General features: G+C 44.9%; 1 protein-coding gene across 1 annotated transcript in view; it reads left to right on the top strand.

Moving 5' to 3' along the window:
• The window catches only part of SCIMP (SLP adaptor and CSK interacting membrane protein), a 146,385-nt gene that overhangs the window by 14,398 nt on the left and 108,378 nt on the right, over positions 1-23,609 (top strand). Inside the window, exon 3 of the mRNA XM_088456117.1 lies at positions 13,990-14,112. Within this exon, the coding sequence (XP_088312243.1) occupies positions 13,995-14,112 (118 nt within the window). The 5' untranslated portion in view covers positions 13,990-13,994. The remainder of the gene's footprint in view (positions 1-13,989; positions 14,113-23,609) is intronic.

The raw sequence follows: 23,609 nt of genomic DNA, 5'->3' as shown, positions 1-23,609 counted from the left end.
TGCGGTAAAGTATTCGCAAATGCAAGTCACTACACCAACAGTCAAAAATGCGGTAAATTATTCGCAAATGCAAGTCACTACACCAACAGTCAAAAATGCGGTAAATTATTCGCAAATGCAAGTCACTACACCAACAGTCAAAAATGCCGTAATTCATTCGCAAATGCAAGTCACTACACCAACAGTCAAAAATGCGGTAAATTATTCGCAAATACAAGTCACTACACCAACAGTCAAAAATGCGGTAAATTATTCGCAAATGCAAGTCACTACACCAACAGTCAAAAATGCGGTAAATTATTCGCAAATGCAAGTCACTACACCAACAGTCAAAAATGCCGTAATTCATTCGCAAATGCAAGTCACTACACCAACAGTCAAAAATGCGGTAAATTATTCGCAAATACAAGTCACTACACCAACAGTCAAAAATGCCGTAATTCATTCACAAATGCAAGACAAAAAATGGACTTACCCAACTCGAATATATAAGATGTCCTCAAAAAACTTCTTTGGGTCCGAAAACAAAAAAAAACTAAAAAAGATGAAATGAGTGTTAAACAAATTAACTAACCACAAAACAGAAGAATACACCAATTGGCCACAAATTTGAATGCACAAAACTTACCAAATCAGGAAAGGATGTTGAAACAATGAAAAAAATGCGAACGGAAAAACCAAAGAAATGTAGCAAAAACAAACAAAAAAACAACTCTCCAAAATCCTCCAAACGCAACCAACCAACCAAATCCAAACCACTTAACCGACAACACTCCAACAACCCCACCTCGAATCCACACACACCAAGCCATAAATAGTGTTTATTTTCCCGCACAAATTAAGGATGAATCATAGGGACGCACAATCAATGATGCGGCCGCAAACTAACGACGCATGTATAAATACGTCACGAAATCACATAGAATTTCTGGATGATTTCATGCTGGAAGCAGAGACATGGCTTCAAACCAGGGAAACAATGGTCAAAATTGCGGCGGTAAGGCCTTCATGCATTTTGTGTCAATGAGTATTTTAAAACATAATATTGTGCAAGTTGTGAAGTGGCTAAATCTGCATATTTACCCAAATAGGTGAGGAGGATGACATGGAAGAGACTGCTGGCCCCAGTCAACCCGCCAAAACTGCCAAAAAAAAAAGGCAGCCACATTTCACAAGCAAGGAGATGGAGGTTTTGATCCAGAAGTGCGTTGACATCCTGCCCCAGGCAGCCAGGAATATGAGCCAAAGCCAGAAGTGGAGAATGTGGGAGGAGGTCGCCGTTGCTGTCAATAGGGTGGGTGATTATGTCCGTCTAGCCCGGGATGTCAAACGGCGGTAAGTAAACACTTTCCCATCCTATAAACAAACCCCATTGTAAAAAAAAGGATAATGGTTCCAAATTCATTCCACAGATGGGCAGACTTCAAATATCGTCTAAAACAAAAACTTGCCGACAGGGCTAGGCATGCAAGGGGGACAGGTGGGGGTCCCACCCCTGTGTCATTGGAGTTGACAGACAGAAGAGATGGCACAGGGGTGTGTGCAGGCTGTGGAGGTGTTTGGCGTGTCCAACATGGATACAGACATGCCAGACTTTGCGGCTCCTCATGTTGGCCAAGGTAAGTCTTGTGATGTCACCAACTCAGAAATGCTATTGTGCCAATATGTAGATTCTAATGTGAGTCTTTTCTCCAATTTCCTAACAGAGACAGAGGCGGATGAGTCTGCTCCAGAGGGGAGCCTTGGCCGCAGAATTTCTGCTGACTCTGCAGGGGAGGAACCAGTACATCCGGCTGAGGACCCTGCAGAAGCCAGTCCAGGGCGTGCCCCCTCGCAGGCAGTGGGCCTCCTCACAGAACTCAATTTTAAATCGGATTGCCATACGGAGATTCTGCAGAGGATGGACGCCAGTCTGATACGGGTGGCTGAGGCCCTGGAGCAAAATGCTGCGGCCAACGTGACCATTGCTCAGGCCCTGGCGGAAAATACCAGGGCCAACATCCGCATCGCCGATGCCCTGGAGCAGCTCGTTCGCCAGCACATGGTGGAGCCGACCTCCCTTCCTGCCGGAACATCCAGATCCTCTACCTCTGGCACAACATCAGACAATCCTCCAAATGTGCCTAGCCCTGTGCCTAGTCCAGAGGCCACAACATCTGCCTCTGGACAGGCCAGCCCGATGGCATCCCGGACCCGGTCTGGCGCCCACCCTCACCCAGCCAAACGGGCGAGAAAACGGTGACAGCAATGGCGACTTTTCCCACTTTCCTTCTGTGCTTGGCTCATATTCCTTTCTGGTCAAAACTTCCCTCTCCTTTCTTGTGAAATGTTTTTAAATTTTGTATTTACGCTTATGTTAGTAGTTATGTTTTGTTTTTTTTTTGATCAAATATCTTGGCCACAAAAAAAGGCAATACAATATTATGCCAATTTGTTTGTGTGTAAACAATAAATTAAAAACAAAACACTGACATTGTATTGTGACATTATTGTACAAATGGGTTACAGTTAATCCTGGCCTTAAACGCAAAAACTGACTCTCTTTTTTTAAAAAAAAGGCCTCTTTAAGGAACGTTTAAAAAAACACATAGCGATGCAAATTCCACAGTAAACCAAAAAAAAGGGGAGCTAATTAAAAGATGATGACATTATTGTTACAATAGGCCATAACCACCAAATTGTGGCCAAAATAAAAGCCCAAAAATGTACGCTAATTGATTATGTAATCATGACATTAGCAGCTCTGATTTCCACCTGCGTACGCTTTTGTGCTATCCCAATAAACTGCTTTCCAAACACATACCAAGTCGGATTTCAATCCAACACTAATTACTTTACTGACCAGCCACGATTAATCGCTGCACCATCGTGGAGTCCCGGGACGGAGGAGAAGGCCATCGCCAATGTGGTCGAGTAATCCTGACCCTAAGCTGTGCGAGCATTTTGAAGGGAAAGCGGATGTTTCAGTGACGTATGAGACGGTCCGAACACATTTGACGTTCGCATCTGCTAATGTATGTACGCCCCAAAAACGCCTCGCCACGCCTGCGTTTTTTCATCTCCACCCCCGTCAACACCCAAAAACGCCCTGTTCTGTCAATCACATTTGACATGTCACTTCCTGTACGCTATTTTAGGAACGAGAGAAAAAAAGCTCGCAATCTGCCGTACGCACATGCGCGGTGTAACACCGACGCATGCGCGGTTAGTCAACATCGGAACGCAACGAGCGTACTGTTGTTAACGTGCGGCTCTGAATGAGGGCCTATGATCGCTATGAATTTCTGAAAAGTATTAGTGTGTTTTCATCAACAAACAGATCTTACTAACTGCTTTTGGGCTGGTTTACATTTGGATGTAAGTCAGGTTTAGGACACGCCTCTCAGATTTATCAGTACACGCCCACTGTAACACGCGCTCATAGGTGCTGCTTTCACAATCTCCCTGAAATGCTTTTTCAAAAGTAGGCAAGTATGGTTCTATCACGACAGAGCTGATTGTCCCTGGGGTGAAGGTGGGGAGGGTGGCACATTTTATTGCAGGCCCCACTTACATGTCTGGGGGCCCAGTAGGTCAGAGACCCCGCTCAGCCCAAAGACAGCTGCGCCACCTCCCTTTCTGACACCTATTTAAGGGCAGCCCCTACAATTCATACTGCAGTGAGGCCTGTGCCTAGCGTGTTGACATCACACAGCTGCAGAGGGGGGAGGTAGCTCTGTGGATCCAGTATTGGTGGCTGCTTTGTGTATGAGTCGTGGCCTGGGAGGGTGATCGGAGCTCGTAAGTAACTTCTTCATTATTACACTATGTAATGTGCATACCCTCTGCCTCACTCTGGAGCATGTGTAGTGTACACACAGACTTGTCATTACTGGCTGTACCTAAATCTGAAACAGGGACCAATGGATACTGTCTAAACTTCATTTGATTAATTAGATATAGAGAAATTACATGTTTCATACTCTCATCTCAAGAAGAGGTAGGCCTATGATAATAAAATTGACATGTCTGCATCGGGTTGGGTATGATACTGTATGTCGACAGTCATAATGTAGACATTGACCATATTGACATTCACCATGTAGACCGTGATGAAATGTCAACATATTAGAATGTCGACATTTCACCCCTGGTGTCCCTGTGGTGGCTTACCTGCTCCTGGCTGCTGCAGCGGCTCTACTTGCATCTTCCAGATCCCAGTGGTCATGTGACTGTGACTTCCAGGTCAGATCTCTGATCCTGCGGCTTTTGGGTTAGTATTTCTCCCCTACTTCTTTCCCTAATCCCTACCCCTTCCCCTCCCTCTAGTTACTAGTATTTCTTCTTCCCCATTCCAACTGTGCCAGCATTTCCCTTTTGGCCACTTCCTATATCCACTCACAAAGAGAGTGTGGGGCACTTGCCCTGGGCCACCTTTTCTCAAGGACCCCCAGGACCGCCCAGCCAGTGCCTGATGATCAGGTAATCAACCATTAGACTGATCATCAGGAGCGTATTTATAATGGGTGCAGTGTGTGCGATGCGCACGGGCCCCTGGGTCCAGGGGGGCCCACATCACACACCCTGCACCCATATTATACTTACTACTCCAGAGTCCCACGTCGGCACCCGGTAAAAAATGCTTGGAAAATGGCCGCCGCTGCGGCGCCGGTGTCGGCAGTGTGGAAAACATCAGGAAAATGGCTGCTGTGCACAGCCACCCATTGGAGAGAGGAGGAGGGGGCCCTGGACGGAGACCTCACACGGGCCCCCTCCTCTCTTGAAAATGCCCCTGCTGATCAGGCTCCAGTCTAGGCCACCAAGCCATCCCTTGTTCCTTGTTGTGGTACTGCAGCTGAACTACTTAGTAACACCATCACGCACCTGCAGCTTTTGGGCCGTGAACACCTTCTAATGACACTGCAAAGCCACAATGCTGTCACACTGTGCAGAGGAGCTGGATGGAGTGACCAGAAGTACATAGCTTTCATTGGGCTCTATTTACTACAATCCGCATATTGAATGCGGATTGTAGTGTGATATTACCGAGTGAATTCGCATTGTGAATTCAGGCAATATCACAGGGATTTACTATAAATCCCTTGCAGGGACAGAGCTTGCGATAAAGCTCTGTCCCTGCGGATCCCATCCGCACTCTAGTCGCGGTATTTTCGGAAAAAATACCGCGACTAAGAGCCCGTGCATGCGTCGACCCACCGTCGCTGCTGCCCCCCACGGTGCTAAGCCCCGCCCCTGGCGCTAAGCCCAGCCCCCCGGGATCGCGGACCCCCGCGACCTCCCCTCCCCGACCCCCCCTCCCTCTCCGGGCTTCCCGATCAGGTGATCTCCCATACTGAACTGGGGCCCGATCACCTGATGACCGGGCAGCAGTGCACTGTGGGAGACCAGCTGACCGGAGAGGAGCCATCACCAGAGGCCCGATCACCGGTCCCTGGATTCAGGTAAGTAAAAAAAAAATGTTTCATTTTTTTTTTTCTTTTTTTTACAGCAATCAGCTTGTGGTCTATTTAGACCACATAGCTGATTACTGGTACCGGCTCCCGCCTCTGCTCTCCCCGTTAGAGCAGAGTGGGAGCCCGGTAACCGGGGGAGACCCTGGATAACGCCACCTCCAGGTGGCGTTATTATCACAGGGCTTCCCCCGGTATTTTTTTACAGTTTATTTTTAGTAACTATGGTAGGATCACATATCCCATTACAATTATGGGAAATGCGATCTGCTTTACTAAAAATAAGTGATACTTAGGGGTTGGAGTAGAATTTTACTAATTCTACTCCAATTTCCCTATAGTAACTACAGGTGAAACTAAAATAATGTGAAAAGGGTGTGAAAACACCCTTTTTCACTTTATTTTAGTAAAAATAATGTTAATAAATAGAGCCCATTATCTTGTGCTGGGTACACACTGGCCAATGGCTGATATATCTGTATATATATATATATATATATATATATATATATACACATATATATATATATATATACACACATATATATATATAAATATACAGTATATATATATATATATATATATATATATATATATATATACAAAACAAACCGGCATCACTCTAGATTGATAATCACACAAGTGGCAGGAGCAATGCTATATATATGTACATTGTGCTGTGTGTATGAGTCGTTAGCCGACTGCCCGTACACTTGTTGCAAAGGTTGCTGGTGAGTGATCTCACATCTGGGCGGGCACATATAAATGCCTGCCTAGTTGTGACGTCCGGCTGACGATTGGTAAATGTGTATGCACTTACCAATCGTCAGAAAGTACCCAGCTTTCGACTATGAGTGTAAGTCACTTCACCCTACAGTACATAACATAGCAGTGTGGAATTTGTTTAGAAAATATGGAAGTTTTGAAAGGAGAGATTCATACAAGTTGCTCTGATTTTTAAAGTATGGGGGGGTTAGTAGAAAATTGGGTTGACCCCCACACATCTGTCCCCTTGATTTTTCCACTACCAGCCTAGGTATCAAGGCCTACTGTAGGTCTGGTTTTCAATATTGGGCAGGACCTGATTGTGATTTAATAGTGATTTATATTTAAAAGTGTGATTTCTGTTGTGATCATGCCCTTAGTAAATCGCAGGAAACAAACCCGCTGAAAAAACTCCACAATCCCATAGTGACTTCAAACCTGTCACTTAGTAAATTTACCCCTTGGGTTGCGTTTCTGTGTTTTTAGTTTCCTTCCCATATCCATAGATACAGTTAGACTGGGGTCACACTAGACGATGTGTACCCAGCCCGACCTCTGCATCGACAGGACCCGGCGGGGGACCCGACATCGGCAAGTACATACACACTTGTCGATGCAGGCAGCGAAAACATCCCCTTCGGCAGAGGTTTAGCGTGGAACAATGGTGCCCGGAGAAAGTGCATGTCAGCCCCACCCCCTACCTGTATTGAACTGTGCCAGTGGGGTATGGCCAGCCTGCGGGGGAATACTGAAGTGAAGAGAAAAACAGCAAACAGTGGCAGTATCACGCTGGGCATTGAGGTCCCATTGGGGGAATAGAATGCTTCGGTGATGCATTTAGGGGTAGCTGCTTTGGCACTGCTTTATTTATGTATAGCACATAGGATCTGACTTTTATCTCCTTTGAATAATTGTTATCAGTCAATAGAGGAGATTGTATTATATATTCTGATCATTTAACTTAAATTGACAGAGTACATGTGCTAGAGTGAGATTTCACAGGGTGCTCAGCTTATTACTGCAATTACTGCCCCGAGCAGCTATTACTGGAGTGGTAACACCTATGGGAAGCTCCATTCTCAGCTATGCTCCTACTTAGCTAATATACATTGCACCTATATTAATGTGAGTACTAATCATGCTCTGCCTACCACCATTATTATTATTCCAGGTCTCCTTATATATTTTAAAAGACCTTTCAAATAACACTTTTCTGGTCATGCCTGGGAACATCTCCATTACTTTAAATAGCAAAGCAGTGACTTTTTTTAAACTAGTACCTTATAATTGAAGTGCAGGATTTTACCTCAGATGAGTAACTATTAAGTCCATTGAAGCACAGAATGAGGAGAGAAGGAGGGAGGGGATCAAAGAGGAGAGGAAAGTGCCGATCAGAGAGGGCCAGTGACAGAAGCAGAAAGGAGTGGACAGGGGCAAAGAGCCGATCACAGGATAGAGAGGAGATGGAATTAAAGAGGTGAGAAGTGAATGTAATCAATCTGACAGGTAAGGGGAGGTGACAGAAGATGATCACAGAGGAGGGAGGGCCGGAGGGGAGGCAATCTGGGCAGTTTGAAGGAACATGAAATGTAGAAACGTATCTCAGATCCGTAACTTATTTAGGATATAGAGCAAAAAAAACTAGATAAAACTAACTGGCGGCCGTCACACTGTGCAGCGCCCCATGAATTCCCGGAACCCTGGATTGCACCCTCTGTCCATTTTGGTGCCCGGAGCTCATGCTCTACTGGAACCACCCCCGCTACACCCCTGCCCGTCGGCCCTGCATGTAGGGCCGACAGAGGATGTTGCTGACTACCTGCAGGAGTGAGCATCGTCAGCTACATAGTGGGTACACACTAGACGATGTGCCCAATATGTTGTTCCGATCCGTTGGATCGGACGACATAACATTTAGTGTGTACCCAGCATAAGGCTCTCACCTTGGTCGTGGAATAAACAAACATGATGCTACCAACCCTTATAAATCCAATGTATACTATATGTAATAGTAACTGGAACGTGAGATGCTACTGGGGAGATGTATCAAACCTTTCAGAGACATAGGGCTCTATTTACTACAATCTGCATTTTGAATGCAGATTGTAGTGTGATTTTACCGACTGAATTCGCATTGGGAATTCAGGCAATATCACAGGGATTTACTAATAATCCCTTGCAGGGACAGAGCTTGCGATAAAGCTTTGTCCCTGCGAATTCCCTCCGCACACTTATCATGGTATGTTCGCAAAAATTACCGTGACAAGTGCCTGCACATGCGCTGACCGGCCGTTGTTAAGCACCGCCACTAAGCCCTGCCCCCGCAATCGTGACCCCCCCTCCGTTAATTACACTTACCTCCGGTGATCGGGACTCCGGTGATGTCCTCCATGAATCCAGTCAGCTGATCTCCCATCCTGCACTGGAACGGAAGGAGGACATCACCGGACACCGGAGCCCCGATCTCCGGTCCCTGGACTCTGGTAAGTTATTTTTTGACTATTTTTTTTTAAGTAGTGATCAGCGTGAGGTCTGTATAGACCACACAGCTGATCACTGAGGCCGGCTACGGGCTCTGCTCTGCCCGTTAGAGCAAAGCAGGAGTCTGGTAACCAGGGGAGACCCTGGATAATGCCACCTACAGGTGGCATTATTATCACAGGGCTTTCCCCAGTATTTTTTTCACAATTTATTTGTAGTAACTTTGGCCAGATCACATTTCCCATTACAATTATGGGAAATGCGATTTGCTTACTAAAAATAAGTGATAATTAGGGCTTGGAGTAGAATTTTACGAATTCTACTCCAATTGCCCTTTAGTAACTGTAGGTGATACTAAAATAATGTGAAAAGGGTGTGAAAACACCCTTTTTCACTTTATTTTAGTAAAAATGTTAATAAATAGAGCCCATAAAGAGGTGAAGTTACCCATAGCAATCAATCAACTTTTATAATTTATCTAGCAGTCTATAAATTGACCGTTGAACATGGGCATAACTACCATAGGTGCAAGGGATGCAGCTGCTATGGTATACAATCGGGAAACCGGCTGCCTTAATACCGACAGCCGGCTTCCCGACTGTCATATCCCGGTGAGGGTGAAATCCCGGGCGTCTATATCTAGACTCCTGTCATTTCCCCGACGCCGGGAGACAGGCGCCCGGCATCCCAATCGAAGGGATGCCGGGCGCCGCGAGCGGACAGCCGCCGGGGGGGGAAGGGTTAGGTTTAGGGCACCCGGGGGAGGACTTAGGGTTAGGCACCCCCCCAGGAGGGTTAAGGTTAGGCTAGGGGGAGGGAGGGTTAGGCAACCCCCCGGGGGACTTAGTTGTAGGCAGCGGGGAAGGGGGGGGTTAGGGTTAGGCACTTAGAGGGGAGATTAGGGTTAGACACTTGGGGGGGAGGTTAGGGTTAGGCACCCCTAAGGAGGGTTAGGGGGTTAGGTTAGTTTATATTTATCTTAGCGATGATCAGGATTTCCAGTGCTGTCGGCTTCCGCTGCCGGGAACCAGGCCCGCTGAGAGACACGGCGGGCCCGGGTAATAGGGGGCGTGGCCTAATCACGGGAGGCGTGGCCACGCCCCCTTCCCGAAAAAAAAAAGGATTTGCAGCGCCGCGAAGCGTCGCTGCGCGCTGGGGAGGGGGGCGCTCTGGGCCCCCTCAGCCCTGCTCAAAGCCAGGGGGGGCGCAATCAGTGTGATCGCTCCCCCCCCACAGGCATAGGAGACTGCTGTGGCTGATGCTCAGCAGACACGAGCAGTCTCCACTGCAGCTCAGCACACGCTGTGTGCTGGGCTGCTGTGAGGGAGGGAGAGCGGCGCCGGACCCGGGCCCCCACCGGGCCCCTCAGGAAACCTGGGCCCCGGTAATCTCTACCCGCTCCCCCCCCTCTCGGCGTCCCTGCCGGGAACTCTGCTTTTATCGGCCAGGCGCTGCCGGGAATCCAACCATGCGGCCGGCGGTATTTCATACCGATTCCGCTGCTATGGGGCCTAGACCTTAGGGGGGCCGATCTTCCTTGTCAAAGTTACATGTGTTATATACATTTTTCACCATTGAGTGGTACATAGGGGCCCTTACAAACTTTTGCTATGGGGCCTCTGTGTTAGAAGCTGATTGGTTGCTATGTGCAACTTTCCCACTTTATCTGTCAAATGGAATTATTTTGTTTGTCATATGGAATGTGCCTTGAGTATGATGCTATACACAGATGCTTGATTCACATTTAATTATTAAAATGTGGCTACAAAGTATTAGCAAAAATGCACTTAGACTAAAATCTTATGATATGATGTGTTTAACTTTAAAATAGCATAGAGTTGCAACCATAGCACAGAGAAGTAGCAGTTGTTATCAACTAGTAAATATGCACCATGCCTATGGGACACACAAATGCTTCCAGAAGGGTTAAATTAGGAGAAAATGTTTGTTGTAGAATGATTGGTTTTCAGACAAGCAGTTTGCTACAAACCACAGGTAGTTTGCTTGTTTCAATACCACCACCCATTCCATGTGAGTTTATGCAAAACGCATAGTAAACTGTAATTTGTGTTTGACAACCACAGACAATTCATGGTGATTATAAAATTACATAAAAACATTGCAACCACCTTCTTTATTATTGCAAAGTAGGTGGATGATACTAGGGGGTATATTTACTAAAGTGAGAGTTTTTAGAAGTGGAGATGTTGCCCATAGCAACCAATCAGATTCTAGCTATTATCTTCTAATCTAGAAGGTGCTAGTTAAATGTTAAGTAGAATCTGATTGGTTGCTATGGGCAACATCTACACTTCTAAAAAATCTCACTTTAGTAAATATACCCCTTGGGATCAGTAGTTTGCCTCCAACTGCACAAATCTAAGGTACATTCCAAATATACTATGTCAGCAGCAGCTTCTGCACTGGCTCACTGAAGTGGAGGATATTACTGGTGGGTGGGGGTAAAATACACACAAGAAAGACAGCTGCTGCTGGTAACCATCTCCAAGTCAGAACAGTTAGAGGAGAGCTTGGCTTTCATGGCTGCTTAGTCTGGTGATGCAGATATACTGTATTCTGGGAGGATGAGACAACGTCCGCTAATGAATCATAGCAGTGTATTTTTTGTCCATGTGACTCAGTTGGTCTATTGACTGTTTGTGTAACATAATTATATACACGCATACTACCGTAACTATTGTCTGCAACTGTTTTGGATGCAAATCAGATGTACATTACTCAAACGAAATGTGTACAGAAAAATAAGGAATTTATGCTCATATACAGAGCTATACTCATCTTAAGATGTGTCTGCTTCTGCATGGGCAACATATGAAGCTGGTTTACTATTAGTTCTTCTAATCAGTGTGTACTAGAACCTGCTCTGTACTAGTGTTAGAAGATGCCCCTACTAACAAGCATATATTTTTACTTGCCGGTTATGTGCCGGTGTGCATGGCCCACATTTGCACTTGCAGAGAACAGCCAAATAGTACTTGGAGAGGAACTAAAATGATCCAGTGCGAGGAGTGCAATTCCAGTCCGATTCTTGCAGTGATGTTGACGGTAGCAGATGTGGTAAAATTGCCAGGATTCGCAATGTTATATTTGAATACATCGCAAGGATGTATCCAATATCGTATGCAGGGACAGCACTTGCTAGTAAGCTCTGTCCCTACGAGTCCTCTCCGAATACTTCTCAGGGTATTCTTCATAAAAAGAGTGATTCTGCGCATGCGCCGCCGCCAACACCCCCCTCCCCACGAACCCAAACCCCCTCTCCCCCACTAAGTTTACACTTACCTGCACTTGTTTATATTAACAATAACTGTAATTAATATCAAGTGCCTAATTATCAACAGTTAGCACGATTAGGTCACCTAAAGCATGAACGTTCTTTGTGTACACGGACTTTAGAAACTGCCTGAACTCAATCCCAATTCCTATCCTATTGATATGCAGTGCAGTTGTATACAAACAAAGGACAATATAATATAATTCACATTGATTCCTATGACTAAGCACACAGCGAAACGCACATCAAGATGCATGGGGCGCATGGTGTTTATCATGTTCCCTGATTTTAACTGCCGAGTTTCTCTTTTAAAGATATAAATCAATACTATTGTTAACCACAGCCTCAAATCTGTTTAGGATTATGAATGTTCAGTATGCGATGTGAATGATATTATACTATCCTATAGCTCATTAGTGCTGCAGACCACAGTCCCTATTATTATCAATGGGGACTGAGGTCTGACCCCTATGTACCAAACTACCAAACTTTCAGAGTTTATGCCCCATTGGTTTATTTATGCCATTCTCAGATGGTATAAGGTTTATGCTTTTGAAGGCATTCTTGCAGGAGAGGGATCTTACAATCCCTCTCTATCCGGCTCCAGAAACTGACACTGGGCCTGATTCAGCGATAGACGCAGTACCGAAATTTACACATTTGAGCTATGTTTTGTTACTGCACATGAGCGAAAAGTCCGGGAATCCCTTACTGCGCACCCAAGTGTCCTATGCCAATTGCACTTGTGTACAACACTGCTAACGCTCGAGAAGGGGTTTGCAATCAATGGGCGTTTCCGGGTGGAGACAGGGAGGTAACCTAAAGTGATTGCAAAAGGTGCCATTATAGGAATGTCATGCTGCTGTGTTCCCAGGACCTTTAAGAGCTGGCCTGGCCCAGGAGAAGGAGGTGTGGCCTAATCACTGGAAGTGTAGCCATGCCCCCTTAGAAAATAAAAGAAAAAACCCTAGGTGCAGTGCCACAAAACGGCGCTGCTTGCTGGGGAGTGGGGCACTGTGCCCCTCAGCCTGACGCAAATCCAGGGCTGGGTGGCGCGGCCTCCCAGGAAGCCCGGGTAATTAGTACCCGCTCCCTCCCTCCCTCCCTGCCTCTCGGCACCCCTGTGTGTTCCCAGTCACTAATCCACTATTTCAGAGGCCATGTTTAGTTGCATTTGAGGAGAGTAGCTAGAGTAGATCCTAGACTACTGCAAATGTTGATGGTGCGACCGATGTTGTGGTGATTACAATCTCCATCGCAAATGCACAGATCACAGAGCCTAGAAGTGGGACTCTCAACGTTTGTTCTCCCCATCGCATCATGGAGCACAAAGGGAAAACTGAGATTAGCATTTGCATATTCCATAACCCCTAGTGTGAGAGCGGATGCATTACTAACCATCTATGATCAGATGAAAGACTCCTCCAATATGCCGGGAATGTAAGTTGCAGTGACAGCGGTTATCGGAACCTCTGTCCCTGAAAGCTACATTAAGTACATAACAAGAAAACTTTAGTTTAAAAAGAAAGTCTGTCGCATGATGCCCCCCCAAATGATTTGTAAGTAAAGCTACTCACACTTTATACTAATAGAGCTGCTGCAGAAACATTCAATGATTAATTGTGCAGTTTGGGCAAGGACTACATTATTATCAGTAGTATTTCTAGCCACTGTATTAATTTCATAGGATAAAACATGATCTACTATATAACCAATAGATCTCTATGGAGCTACTGTAGCTAAACAATCCGTAAATGAGAGATCTATTGGTTATAGATAACATAATTTACATCATATAATTAATCATGTGACTAAAAATCAACTGATATGTAAATTACATATATTGGGATTTGTTTTATGGGATTAATAATACACAAGTGCACAACAGAAATAGTTAATATAGCCCTATTCCAAACATTGGCAGATGAGCTCTCGCCTCACCCTGTGCTTGGTTACTGTATGTATGTATGTCTGATGATTGTCTTCTTTCTCCCACAGCATTAATGGAGCAGCCATGGTACAGGCAGTATTTCTGGCTTCTGGTTTTTGGAGGCATTATCCTTTTTGCCGGGATTATCAGCCTTGTTATGGTTTGCATATGCAGAACTCAGTTCTCAAGAAGTAAGTAAATGTTGGCTGCTTATTAATAATTCCCATAAAAAGATCTTTCTTAATTGTAGAGCTGAAGCGTCTTCAGTTCCAGATAGCAGTTCCCCCATTAGTTGCCTTATGTTGTGCATCTCTGAGACACCTCTGTGCATGCAGCTGTTTCCAAAAGAATTCTCCACTTCAGTCCAGAAGAACCCATAATACTGTAGATCATGGCTTCAGGCTATAGAGACGGTGTTGGCACAATGAGTGGAATTCACAAATGTTACATTAAGCTGCTTTAATTTTTAGTCTATGTGTTTTAACAGTTTTACCTTTAACTAAAATCATAAACAACTAATAAATGTACTTATTAAAGTATAACCTCCATGAACACTGTGCTAATTCAATTATGATTTTAACCTGTCTTGGTTGTTTCGTGTCATGTTGAATCTTGTTTTACCTATGTACAGTACAGACGTGACAGTAAACCTTCTACTGAACGTTATTGCAAAATTAAAACTATTTTTAAAAAGAGGAAGTTCTTTATCAAGTACATTTTCATGTAGTCTTCTCCTATGTATTTCCCAATTGTGACAAAAACAAATGAGGTTTAGCAATATGATGCTTTCTAGCAGCTGCGGTTCAATCTCTAAAATCCAGTGCCAGATTAAGGTCTACATGGGCCTGGAGCTGAAATTTATAAAGGGCCTATTGTGTGTGCTGCATGTTTTACATTAGGCTATCCCAGTGGTGGATATACATTTTTGGGGCCCTGAAGCTTGAACTGTTATGGGACCCCTTTGCAACCAGCAACAATAGGGCATCATCCAACAAGGTCCAAAGGGCCTTCCTGCCCTTGCAAGATCCTTGCTTGTGGTTCAAATGGTCGGAGATGTAGAAACTCCCCAGAGAGTGAGAGATTGTAGATAGATAGATAGATATAGATCATGGGAGTGAAAGAAAAAGAGACTCTATGTGGGGGCACACTATAGGTATTAGAGATATAAAAATTTACTTTTAATGAATAAATATTACATAAATACATTTTAATAAGGGGAGATATTATCCCTGCTGTGGGTGATAGATAGCCAGGCAAGATAATGTTACATTGATATGAATATTTATATGTGCCTTTGGCCACAATACAATATTCTACCAATTAACTCACAATCTTATTATAGTAAATGAAAAACAAAAAGGTAATACATATATAAATCTCAATCAGGGGAGATGTTATCTCCGCTGTGGGTGATAGATAACCAGGAGAGATAATGTTACATTGATATGAGTATTTATATGTGCCTTTAGCCCCAAATGCCTCACAGTCTTAAGATTATTACAACAATTGACAAACAAACAAATAATACGTATATAAAACTCAATCAGGGGAGATATGATCTCCGCTGTGGGTGATAGATAGCCAGGCGAGATAATGTTACATTGATATGAATATATATATGTGCCTTTAGCTACAATGCAATATTTTACCAATTAACTCACAGTCTAGGCATATTACTCCACCTTACATGCTCATATCTATAATAGGAAGCAATTATCATTGATAGGAGAGTAAAACAAATGTATGTATACAAATGTATGTATACAAATATAGATGCCTACATGCATTAAGAAGTTACTATATGAGAAAGATTATATCATCAAAGTAGATCATATACTGTGTGTATAATGCTATCATGGGGTTAATAAAATATTAAATATTATAGATAACCTCACATAGATAAACTTCAAAAGAACTAGCCAAGACAAAGCATGTGAAACACCCTGCAGGACCTCATTGATATTGTGTCACATTAGGAATACAGAGCAATCGACTCCTTATCCCTCTCAATGGATAAAGTATGCTACTGATGGAAATGAGAGGGGAGGTCCAGCACAATATGTGTAAATGTCCGTGGACTAAACTGGCAGGTTTGGTGGACTGTCTGCCCTGATGCGCTGGGCAGTGCAGGGGGTATACGCCACTTACCTGTCCAGCATGCGGTCCAGGTGTAGTCAGCAGTGCTGTCAGTGTCGCTAGTGCATGCCGCTGTGTGTAGTTGGAAGACCGGAGTCACGTGTGCGCATCACGTGACCCGGAAGTGCCAGTCTGACGCGCGTTTCGCCGATACGAGGCTTGCTCACAGTCCCAACCCTATAGCCTAAGCAATAGGTCAGCCTTCTTACACCCGCTGCTGACCAATTACATCATCCCATTCATGAGTGATAGACCCAATGGCCTATTGGTAACGTGCATCTGTCTGAGTACTCATTGATGGATCAGCCTATGATGGACATATGTTTTAGCCAATCAAAAGGCTGGATAAGTAGCAATGTGCAGAAAAAGATAGACATGCATATAAACCAATCAAAAAGCTGGGAAAACGACAATGCATAAAGATAAATCTTCCATAATATATAACAGCCTGCTTATAACACTCATGTATATGTGGAATCAGCCTATGCAGGACACCTCTAGTAGCCAATCAAAAAGCTAGGCGAGCCACAATGTGCAGAATATAGTAGAAAAGTGTATAAGCCAATCAGAAGGCTGGAAAAACAACAATGTTAAAAGTAAATCTTTTTTGATATGTAACAGCCTACTGATAGCACAATTTTAATAATAAAGATGATAATTAGTGCCATAGGGAAAGTAAATGAAATTAATCAACAAAAAGGAGAAGAGGGGAAAAAGGAATATTGGTTATATAAACCTATAAACAAGTTTCATTAATTTTAAGAGGAACAAATTTATAAATGGGGTATATATGCCAAAAAGTATTATAATTTAATTAAGATATTCACATATTAGTCATTAAAAATACCTAGTGAGTACAAATTGATTAATACAAATTTCGTACATAAGACGGACAGAAACAATTATTAGAAAAATTAGTCTATTCCCCCTTAATTGTGCTAAATGAGCAGCTACTGCACGTCATTGTACCACCGTAGTGAATGGCATGTGAGCGTACTCAAGCAGCATCAGAGGGTAAGAATAAGTAAGTAAGGCATCTGCTGTTACATTGTATCAGCTGAGAGGTGTCTGATGAAATTCATTGCAGACATCTCTCCTGAAAATCTATGATGAGAGTGCCCATGAAGATAAGTAGAAGCATGATATAGAAAAAAGAAGAAAAATATTATGTCAGTATATGGTCAGGGACTCATGCTATAGCTAACCATATACCAATTGGAATTGATGATCAGTACGCAATGGGAAACCTGTATATTGACAGAAGAAAGATAGTGAGCACTGCAAACATATTAGTCATGCTAAAAAAAAAACACTCTGTTGCCAAAAGGCATTGCAGAGTGATAGGAATGCAGTTCTTAAGCATTAGCCATTGATGCTACAGGCCAGAAAGATCGCAAAGGTAAAGAAATAAATACATAGAACTTGATTCTTAATAATATCCTGCAGAAGGAGGGGGAGGGTTATATATGAAAAAGAGACATAAATAGGACAATATCCAACCAAAATGGACAATTGAATATCATGACCCAATTAATATACTAAAGTATAAGAGTATGCCAGCTATTGTGTACATACATCAGTGAAGAGTATAATTATTAAGCAGTGATGAATGATGAAGATTAAAAGGTGGTTAGATTCAATGATGAGATTGCAAGGCTAATCTCCATAAAATCAATATCAGTGATAAATAACAAATGACAGTGTACAGTATGTTGGTGATTGATGTATGATGTGATTATGAAATCATATATAATGATTAGAATGTGATAATTGTGAAAGATATATAATTGTTAATTGATGAGTATGTGTAAATTGTGACAACAGAAGTGATAATTGTGCAACACAATTAAACTATTAAGCGTGAGAAAAGGTGAAGAAGTGAAAAAAATTGATAATATGACTGTGAATGATATCGACAGGAATAAAAAATGCTGATATATAAAATATTCAAGTTGGTAGAAAGACACCAAAATTAATGTATTCATTCATGCCCATGGGTGCAACTGCTCCTAATCTAAAGGTCCATTCACTCTCTTTCTTGAGTAGGGCATTGGTAATGTCTCCACCGCGTATGCCCAATATGCAGCAACCACCCAGAGAGTGAGATACTGTAAATAGATAGATAGATAGCTAGATAAATAGATGTAGAAACCCCCAGAGCATGAGACACTGTAGACAGATAGATGTAGAAACCCCCCAGAGAGTGAGACACTGTAGTTAGATGTAGAAACCTCCCAGAGTGTGAGAAGCTGTAGATAGATAGATAGATAGATGCAGGGGTGTAGGGAGGGCGGTTCCAGTGGAGCACAAGCTCCAGGCGCAGAAGGTGTCCGGAGGCACCGCACACTGTGCCTGCTGGCTTGCTGGAGAGTCTAACCGGCAGCTGTCTAAGCTGACAGCCTGCCAGGTGCCAGCATCAGAGGCACTTCCATTTTGTGCCTTGTGCGTAGGGGGTCTTGGGGGTTAGAGGGGCAGAAAACAGTTCAGCGTCAGTGGTGTAACAATTGCCCCCGCAGCAGCTTGGGGGCGCCGGGGGCCGTTGCTTCCCCACTGCAACTGTGAACAATGGCCTCTGAAGTGATCGGAGGCTAAGGAAGCCTCTGATCACTTCAGAGGCCAGCATTCCCAGTGATGCAGTGCGCAGGTGACGTCATGGCGTCACCCACACACTGAGGAGCCTGTGCGGCCATGCCTGCTGGATCTAGTTATATGCAGTCAGCGCGGCAGCAGGAACGACAGCCCGGATGACGGCCGTGATGGATCAGGTAAGTACGGGGGGGAGTCAATACCTTAAGGGACAGAACTACAGGGGCACTACTTTAAGGGGCAGAACTACAGGGGCATAACTACAAGGGGTAGAACTACATGGGCACTACTTTAAGGTGCACAACTACTGGGGGCACTGCATATCGGCAACTTTACAGGGGGCACTGCATATGGGCACAGCTACAGGGGGCATTGCATATGGGCACAACTACAGGGGGCAATGCATATGGGCACTACTACAGAAAGCCCTGCATAAGGGGTACTACTGCAGTAGTGATACAGAAGGAAGCTTGAAAGCTGGGGTAGGAGGATGGAGAGACAGGGGGAAGAAGGCGGAATATATTTAGCCATCCATGCCCCACTTTGATGCTACCCCATTCTTTATTTTTACTGCTTTACTTTAATCCCATATGGACCAGCCTCCTCTCTGGAACACTTGAGAGGGGAGCGCCATAGCACGCACATGCTCCGGGTGCCGTGGCTACACACTACACCTCTAGATAGATGTAGAAACCCCACAGAGAGAGAGATTCTGTGGATAGATAGATGTAGAAACCCCCCAGAGAGTGAGACACTGTAGATAGATAGATATAGATACCCTCCAAAGAGTGAGACACTGTAGATAGATAGATGTAGAAACCCCCCAGAGTGTGAGAAACTGTAGATAGATAATAGATGTACAAACCCCCCCAAGAGAGTGAGAGACTGTAGATAGATGTAGAAATCTCCCAGAGAGTGATACACTGTAAATATATAGATGTAGAAACCCCCAAGAGAGTGAGAGGCTGTAGATAGATAGATGTAGAAACTCCCCAGAGAGTGAGAGACTTTAGATAGTTAGACAGATGTAAAAAATCCCAGAGAGTGAGAGACTGTGGATAGATAGATAGATCTAGAAACCCCGCAGAGAGTGAGACACTGTAGATAGATAGATGTAGAACCCCCAGAGAGTAAGACACTGTAGATAGATGTAGAAATCCCCAAGAGACTGAGATACTTTATATAGTTAAACATATGTAGAAACCCCCCAAAAAGTGAGAGACTTTAGCTAGATAGATAGATGTAGAAACCCCCCAGAGTGTGAGAGACTGTACATATATAGATGTAGAAACCCCCCAGAGAGTGAGATACTTTATATAGTTAAACATATGTAGAAACCCCCCAAAAAGTGAGAGACTTTAGCTAGATAGATGTAGAAATCCCCCAGAGAGTGAGATACTTTATATAGTTAAACATATGTAGAAACCCCCCAAAAAGTGAGAGACTTTAGCTAGATAGATAGATGTAGAAACCCCCCAGAGTGTGAGAGACTGTACATATATAGATGTAGAAACCCCCCAGAGAGAGAGAGACTTTAGATAAATCAGATAGAAAACCAAAACTTACTCACTTTCTCTGTAGGATCCCAGCTATTAGTCCTCCTAAGTGGGATCTCTGGAATCCCCCTGAGTCAGGTCTATCCCCCACGCTGCACGCCTCCACCTCTGAGCTGCATGCCATCCCTCGGTCAGCTCAGCTTTCAGTTTGTGGTCAGCACTGCAGGGGCGTTTTCTGGCAGATGGGACAGCACAAATGGAGATGGGAGCGGAGCATTTAGTGGCACCTGGCAGTACTGCACTCAGCAGTGACATTGACAGCAGCTCTCTATTCTGAGCCTGGCCGGCTCATAAGAGCCACCCTTTGGTCGGAGCTGTAGATAGAGTTTCTGTCAGCTAGTACTGATCAGGGGGGGGGTTGTGGATACTCAGAAACTACCTCTTCCCCCTACGTGCACTACTGTAGAGCGTATTCAAGTCTGAGTTGATCGGGGGGTTGAAGTATTCTGTTTGAATTCTGCTTTTAATTTGCTAGTATCTTTTATTTTTCTTCCGCTTCCATATGTCTGTATATGCCTCTCTATGTCTGTATGTGCCTCTCTATGTCTGTATGTGCTTCCGTACATCTGTATGTACTTCTATACATCTGTATGTGGTTCTATACATACGTATGTGCTTCTAATCATCCTTATGTGCCCCTCTATGTCTGTAAGTGCCTATGTACCTATCTGCCTCTATATATCTGTATGTGCCTCTATATATCTGAATGTGCCCCTCTATGTCTGTATGTGCCCCTCTAATCCCACATATGCCCCTCTATGTCCACATGTGCCTCTCTATGTCCACATTATACGTTCGGCATCCCGGCAGTCAGGATGCTGACACTTACATTACCGGAGCCGGAATCCTGACGCCGGTCAGAATCCTGTTGCCACAGGTTGTGGAGAGGGTTAGGTATTGGGCACTAGGGGGGGAGGGTTAGGTTTAGGATGCGGGGAGGTTAGATTTAAACACTAGAGGGGGAGGTTTGAGTCAGGCACAAGGGAGGGAGGGTTAAGGTAGGGAGAGGGTTAACATACCGACCAACAAGTGTCAGTTTGCTAACCCTGTCAGCATCCTGTACCCAACCCATGTTCACATGTGCCCCTCTATGTTCGTATGTGCCCCTCTATGTCCATTTTTGACCCTGTATGTCTGTAAATGCCTCTCTATGTCCATATGCGCCCCTCTTCAGTATGTCCTGTATTGTGCCCCGACCTGGAAAAATTTATTTACTGTGCTATATTCTGTTCCATGTTCTGTATTGTGCTCCCCTTTTCTATGTGTTCTTTATTGTTCCCCATCTGTAATGTACTCCTTATCGCCCCTTGTATGTTCCTTTTTGAGTTCTTCATTCCCTTGATGTATATATCCTTTATCATGCACTTCAACCCCCAGTATGTTTCTTATTGTGCCACAGCCCCATCTATAAATGTATTACTGACTCTGAGCCACCCATATGTAATGTATTGTGCCCCAGTGTCTGTATTTTCCCTACTGTACTGTTTAAACTTCCCCTCCCCTCCCCTCCTCCTACTCTATCTGTGGGATCGGTATGAATCACCGTAGGACGTATGCCCGGCGGTTCAAATCCCAACAGCAGAAGACCGGCAGGCATCCAAATCCCGATTGGTAAGTAGACTATCTAACCCTAATCTTCTCCCCCCCTAACCCTAAGCCTCCCTTAGGGGTGCCTAACCCTAACCTCCCCTCTATGTGCCTAAGCCTAACCACCCTGTTACCGCACCCTAAACTTAAGTCTCCCGGTGGGGTGCCTAACCCTAACCTACCCCCCGGAGGTGCCTAACCCTAACCCCCCTTGCCCTAGCCTAACCCTCCCGGGGGGGTGCCTATCCCTAATTCCCCCCTGGGAGCCCCTAACCTAACCCTCCTCCCCCACAGCTGTCCGCGGCCGCCGCCTGGCTCACCTTTGTTCGGTATGCCGGGCATCAGGCTCCCGGCATAGGTAAAATGATAGGCGTCAGGATTTTGATGCCTGTCATTAGACCCCTGCCAGGATTAAACAGTCGGGAAGCCGGCGGTCGGCATTTCGACCGTCGGCATCCTGACTGCATCCCCTATCTGTACTGTGGTCCCACAGCAACTTCCCATAGGCTGTATTGTTTTCTCTTCTCATTGAAAAGGCTCGTCCCATAGGCAGCAGCAGTAGCATTGAGACCTCATCATAGCAGAGATGAGGTCAGGTGTTATCGGGGAGCCGGGACCCATTTGCCTCTTGAGCCAGTCGCCTGGTTTACAGCGCTAATTGTGGAGCATATTCAATTGCAGTATCTTGGGCACTGAAGCAGGCACTTGTCCATTAGTTCCGCCCCTTAAGTGACGTCACTCAATGTGCCAGCGTGGAGGACGTACTGAGTCTGCATCACTATGCAGCGCAAGGAGGGCCTGTGAAGCCGTCTACTGTGCTGGCATCTGAAATTAACGAAGGACGGAAAGGTTCTCATGACAGAGTGCCGAAGGGGGTCTCACATGGCCGCTGGTAGTGACAGGAATTACATTTTTTCCTGCCACCATTGTCTCGCAGTGGATCCTTGTGGTGTGGGCCTATTTTCATTGGGGGGCCTTGACTTGAAGCTCCATTTGCCCTGTTGTTAATTCGGCCCTGGGAGGAGGCACGCCTTCATTAGCTCCCTCATTTAAGTGGCGTCACTCAATGTGCCAGCTTGGAGGACGCGTTGAGGCTGAAACACTATGCAGCACAAGGAGGGCCTGTGAAGCCTACTACTGTGCTGGCATTTGCAATTAATAAAGGACGGAGAGGTTCTCATGGCAGGGGGCCCAAGGGGGTGGAATAGGTGGAGTCTCACATGACCGCTGGTGGTGACAGGAGTTTTTTATTTCCTGTCAGCTGAAGCTCCATCTGCCCCATTGTTAATCCGGCCTTGCTGGCATCCACTGTAGAGGCCTTGTTGCTAAAACTTGAGGACAACATTCCATGTTGGAGAAATCTAGCTGTGGTGAAACATTTATTTTAAACATGTTAAGTCACCTGTAGGGCAAAGTGCTTCTTAAATGAATGGTTGCAGCACCTGTTAAATTTGGTGGTGCACGCGGACTGAGCACGGGTTGGAGCCAGTTCGGAGCCATGTTTTACCCTTTTTACACTGGTGCCTGGGACCCAGATTATTACCGGGTTCAGCCGTTCACACCGGACCCGGGTCTTCCGTGACTTCGGTCTTCCGGCATTACAGTGGACACGGAGATTATGTCATCTCCAAGTGCTACTGAAGGCAGTTAATCCGCTGGTTTGAGGCATGCCCCAGGTCATCGTAACCCGGGTCATGCCGTTTACACCAGACCGTTACCCGGGTCCTTCACAGGTTCAACCTTAGTCGCGACCAGGGCCGGTTTCCCGGGTTGTTAGACCCGTGTTTTTTTTTCAGGGACCCTTTTCCACTGAGCCGCAACCC

This window comes from Taudactylus pleione, unplaced genomic scaffold (genome assembly GCF_031769625.1).
Source record: "Taudactylus pleione unplaced genomic scaffold, aTauple2 ptg000687l, whole genome shotgun sequence".
Classification (NCBI taxonomy): domain Eukaryota; kingdom Metazoa; phylum Chordata; class Amphibia; order Anura; family Myobatrachidae; genus Taudactylus; species Taudactylus pleione.
This window is presented reverse-complemented; position numbering and strand designations above follow the sequence as displayed.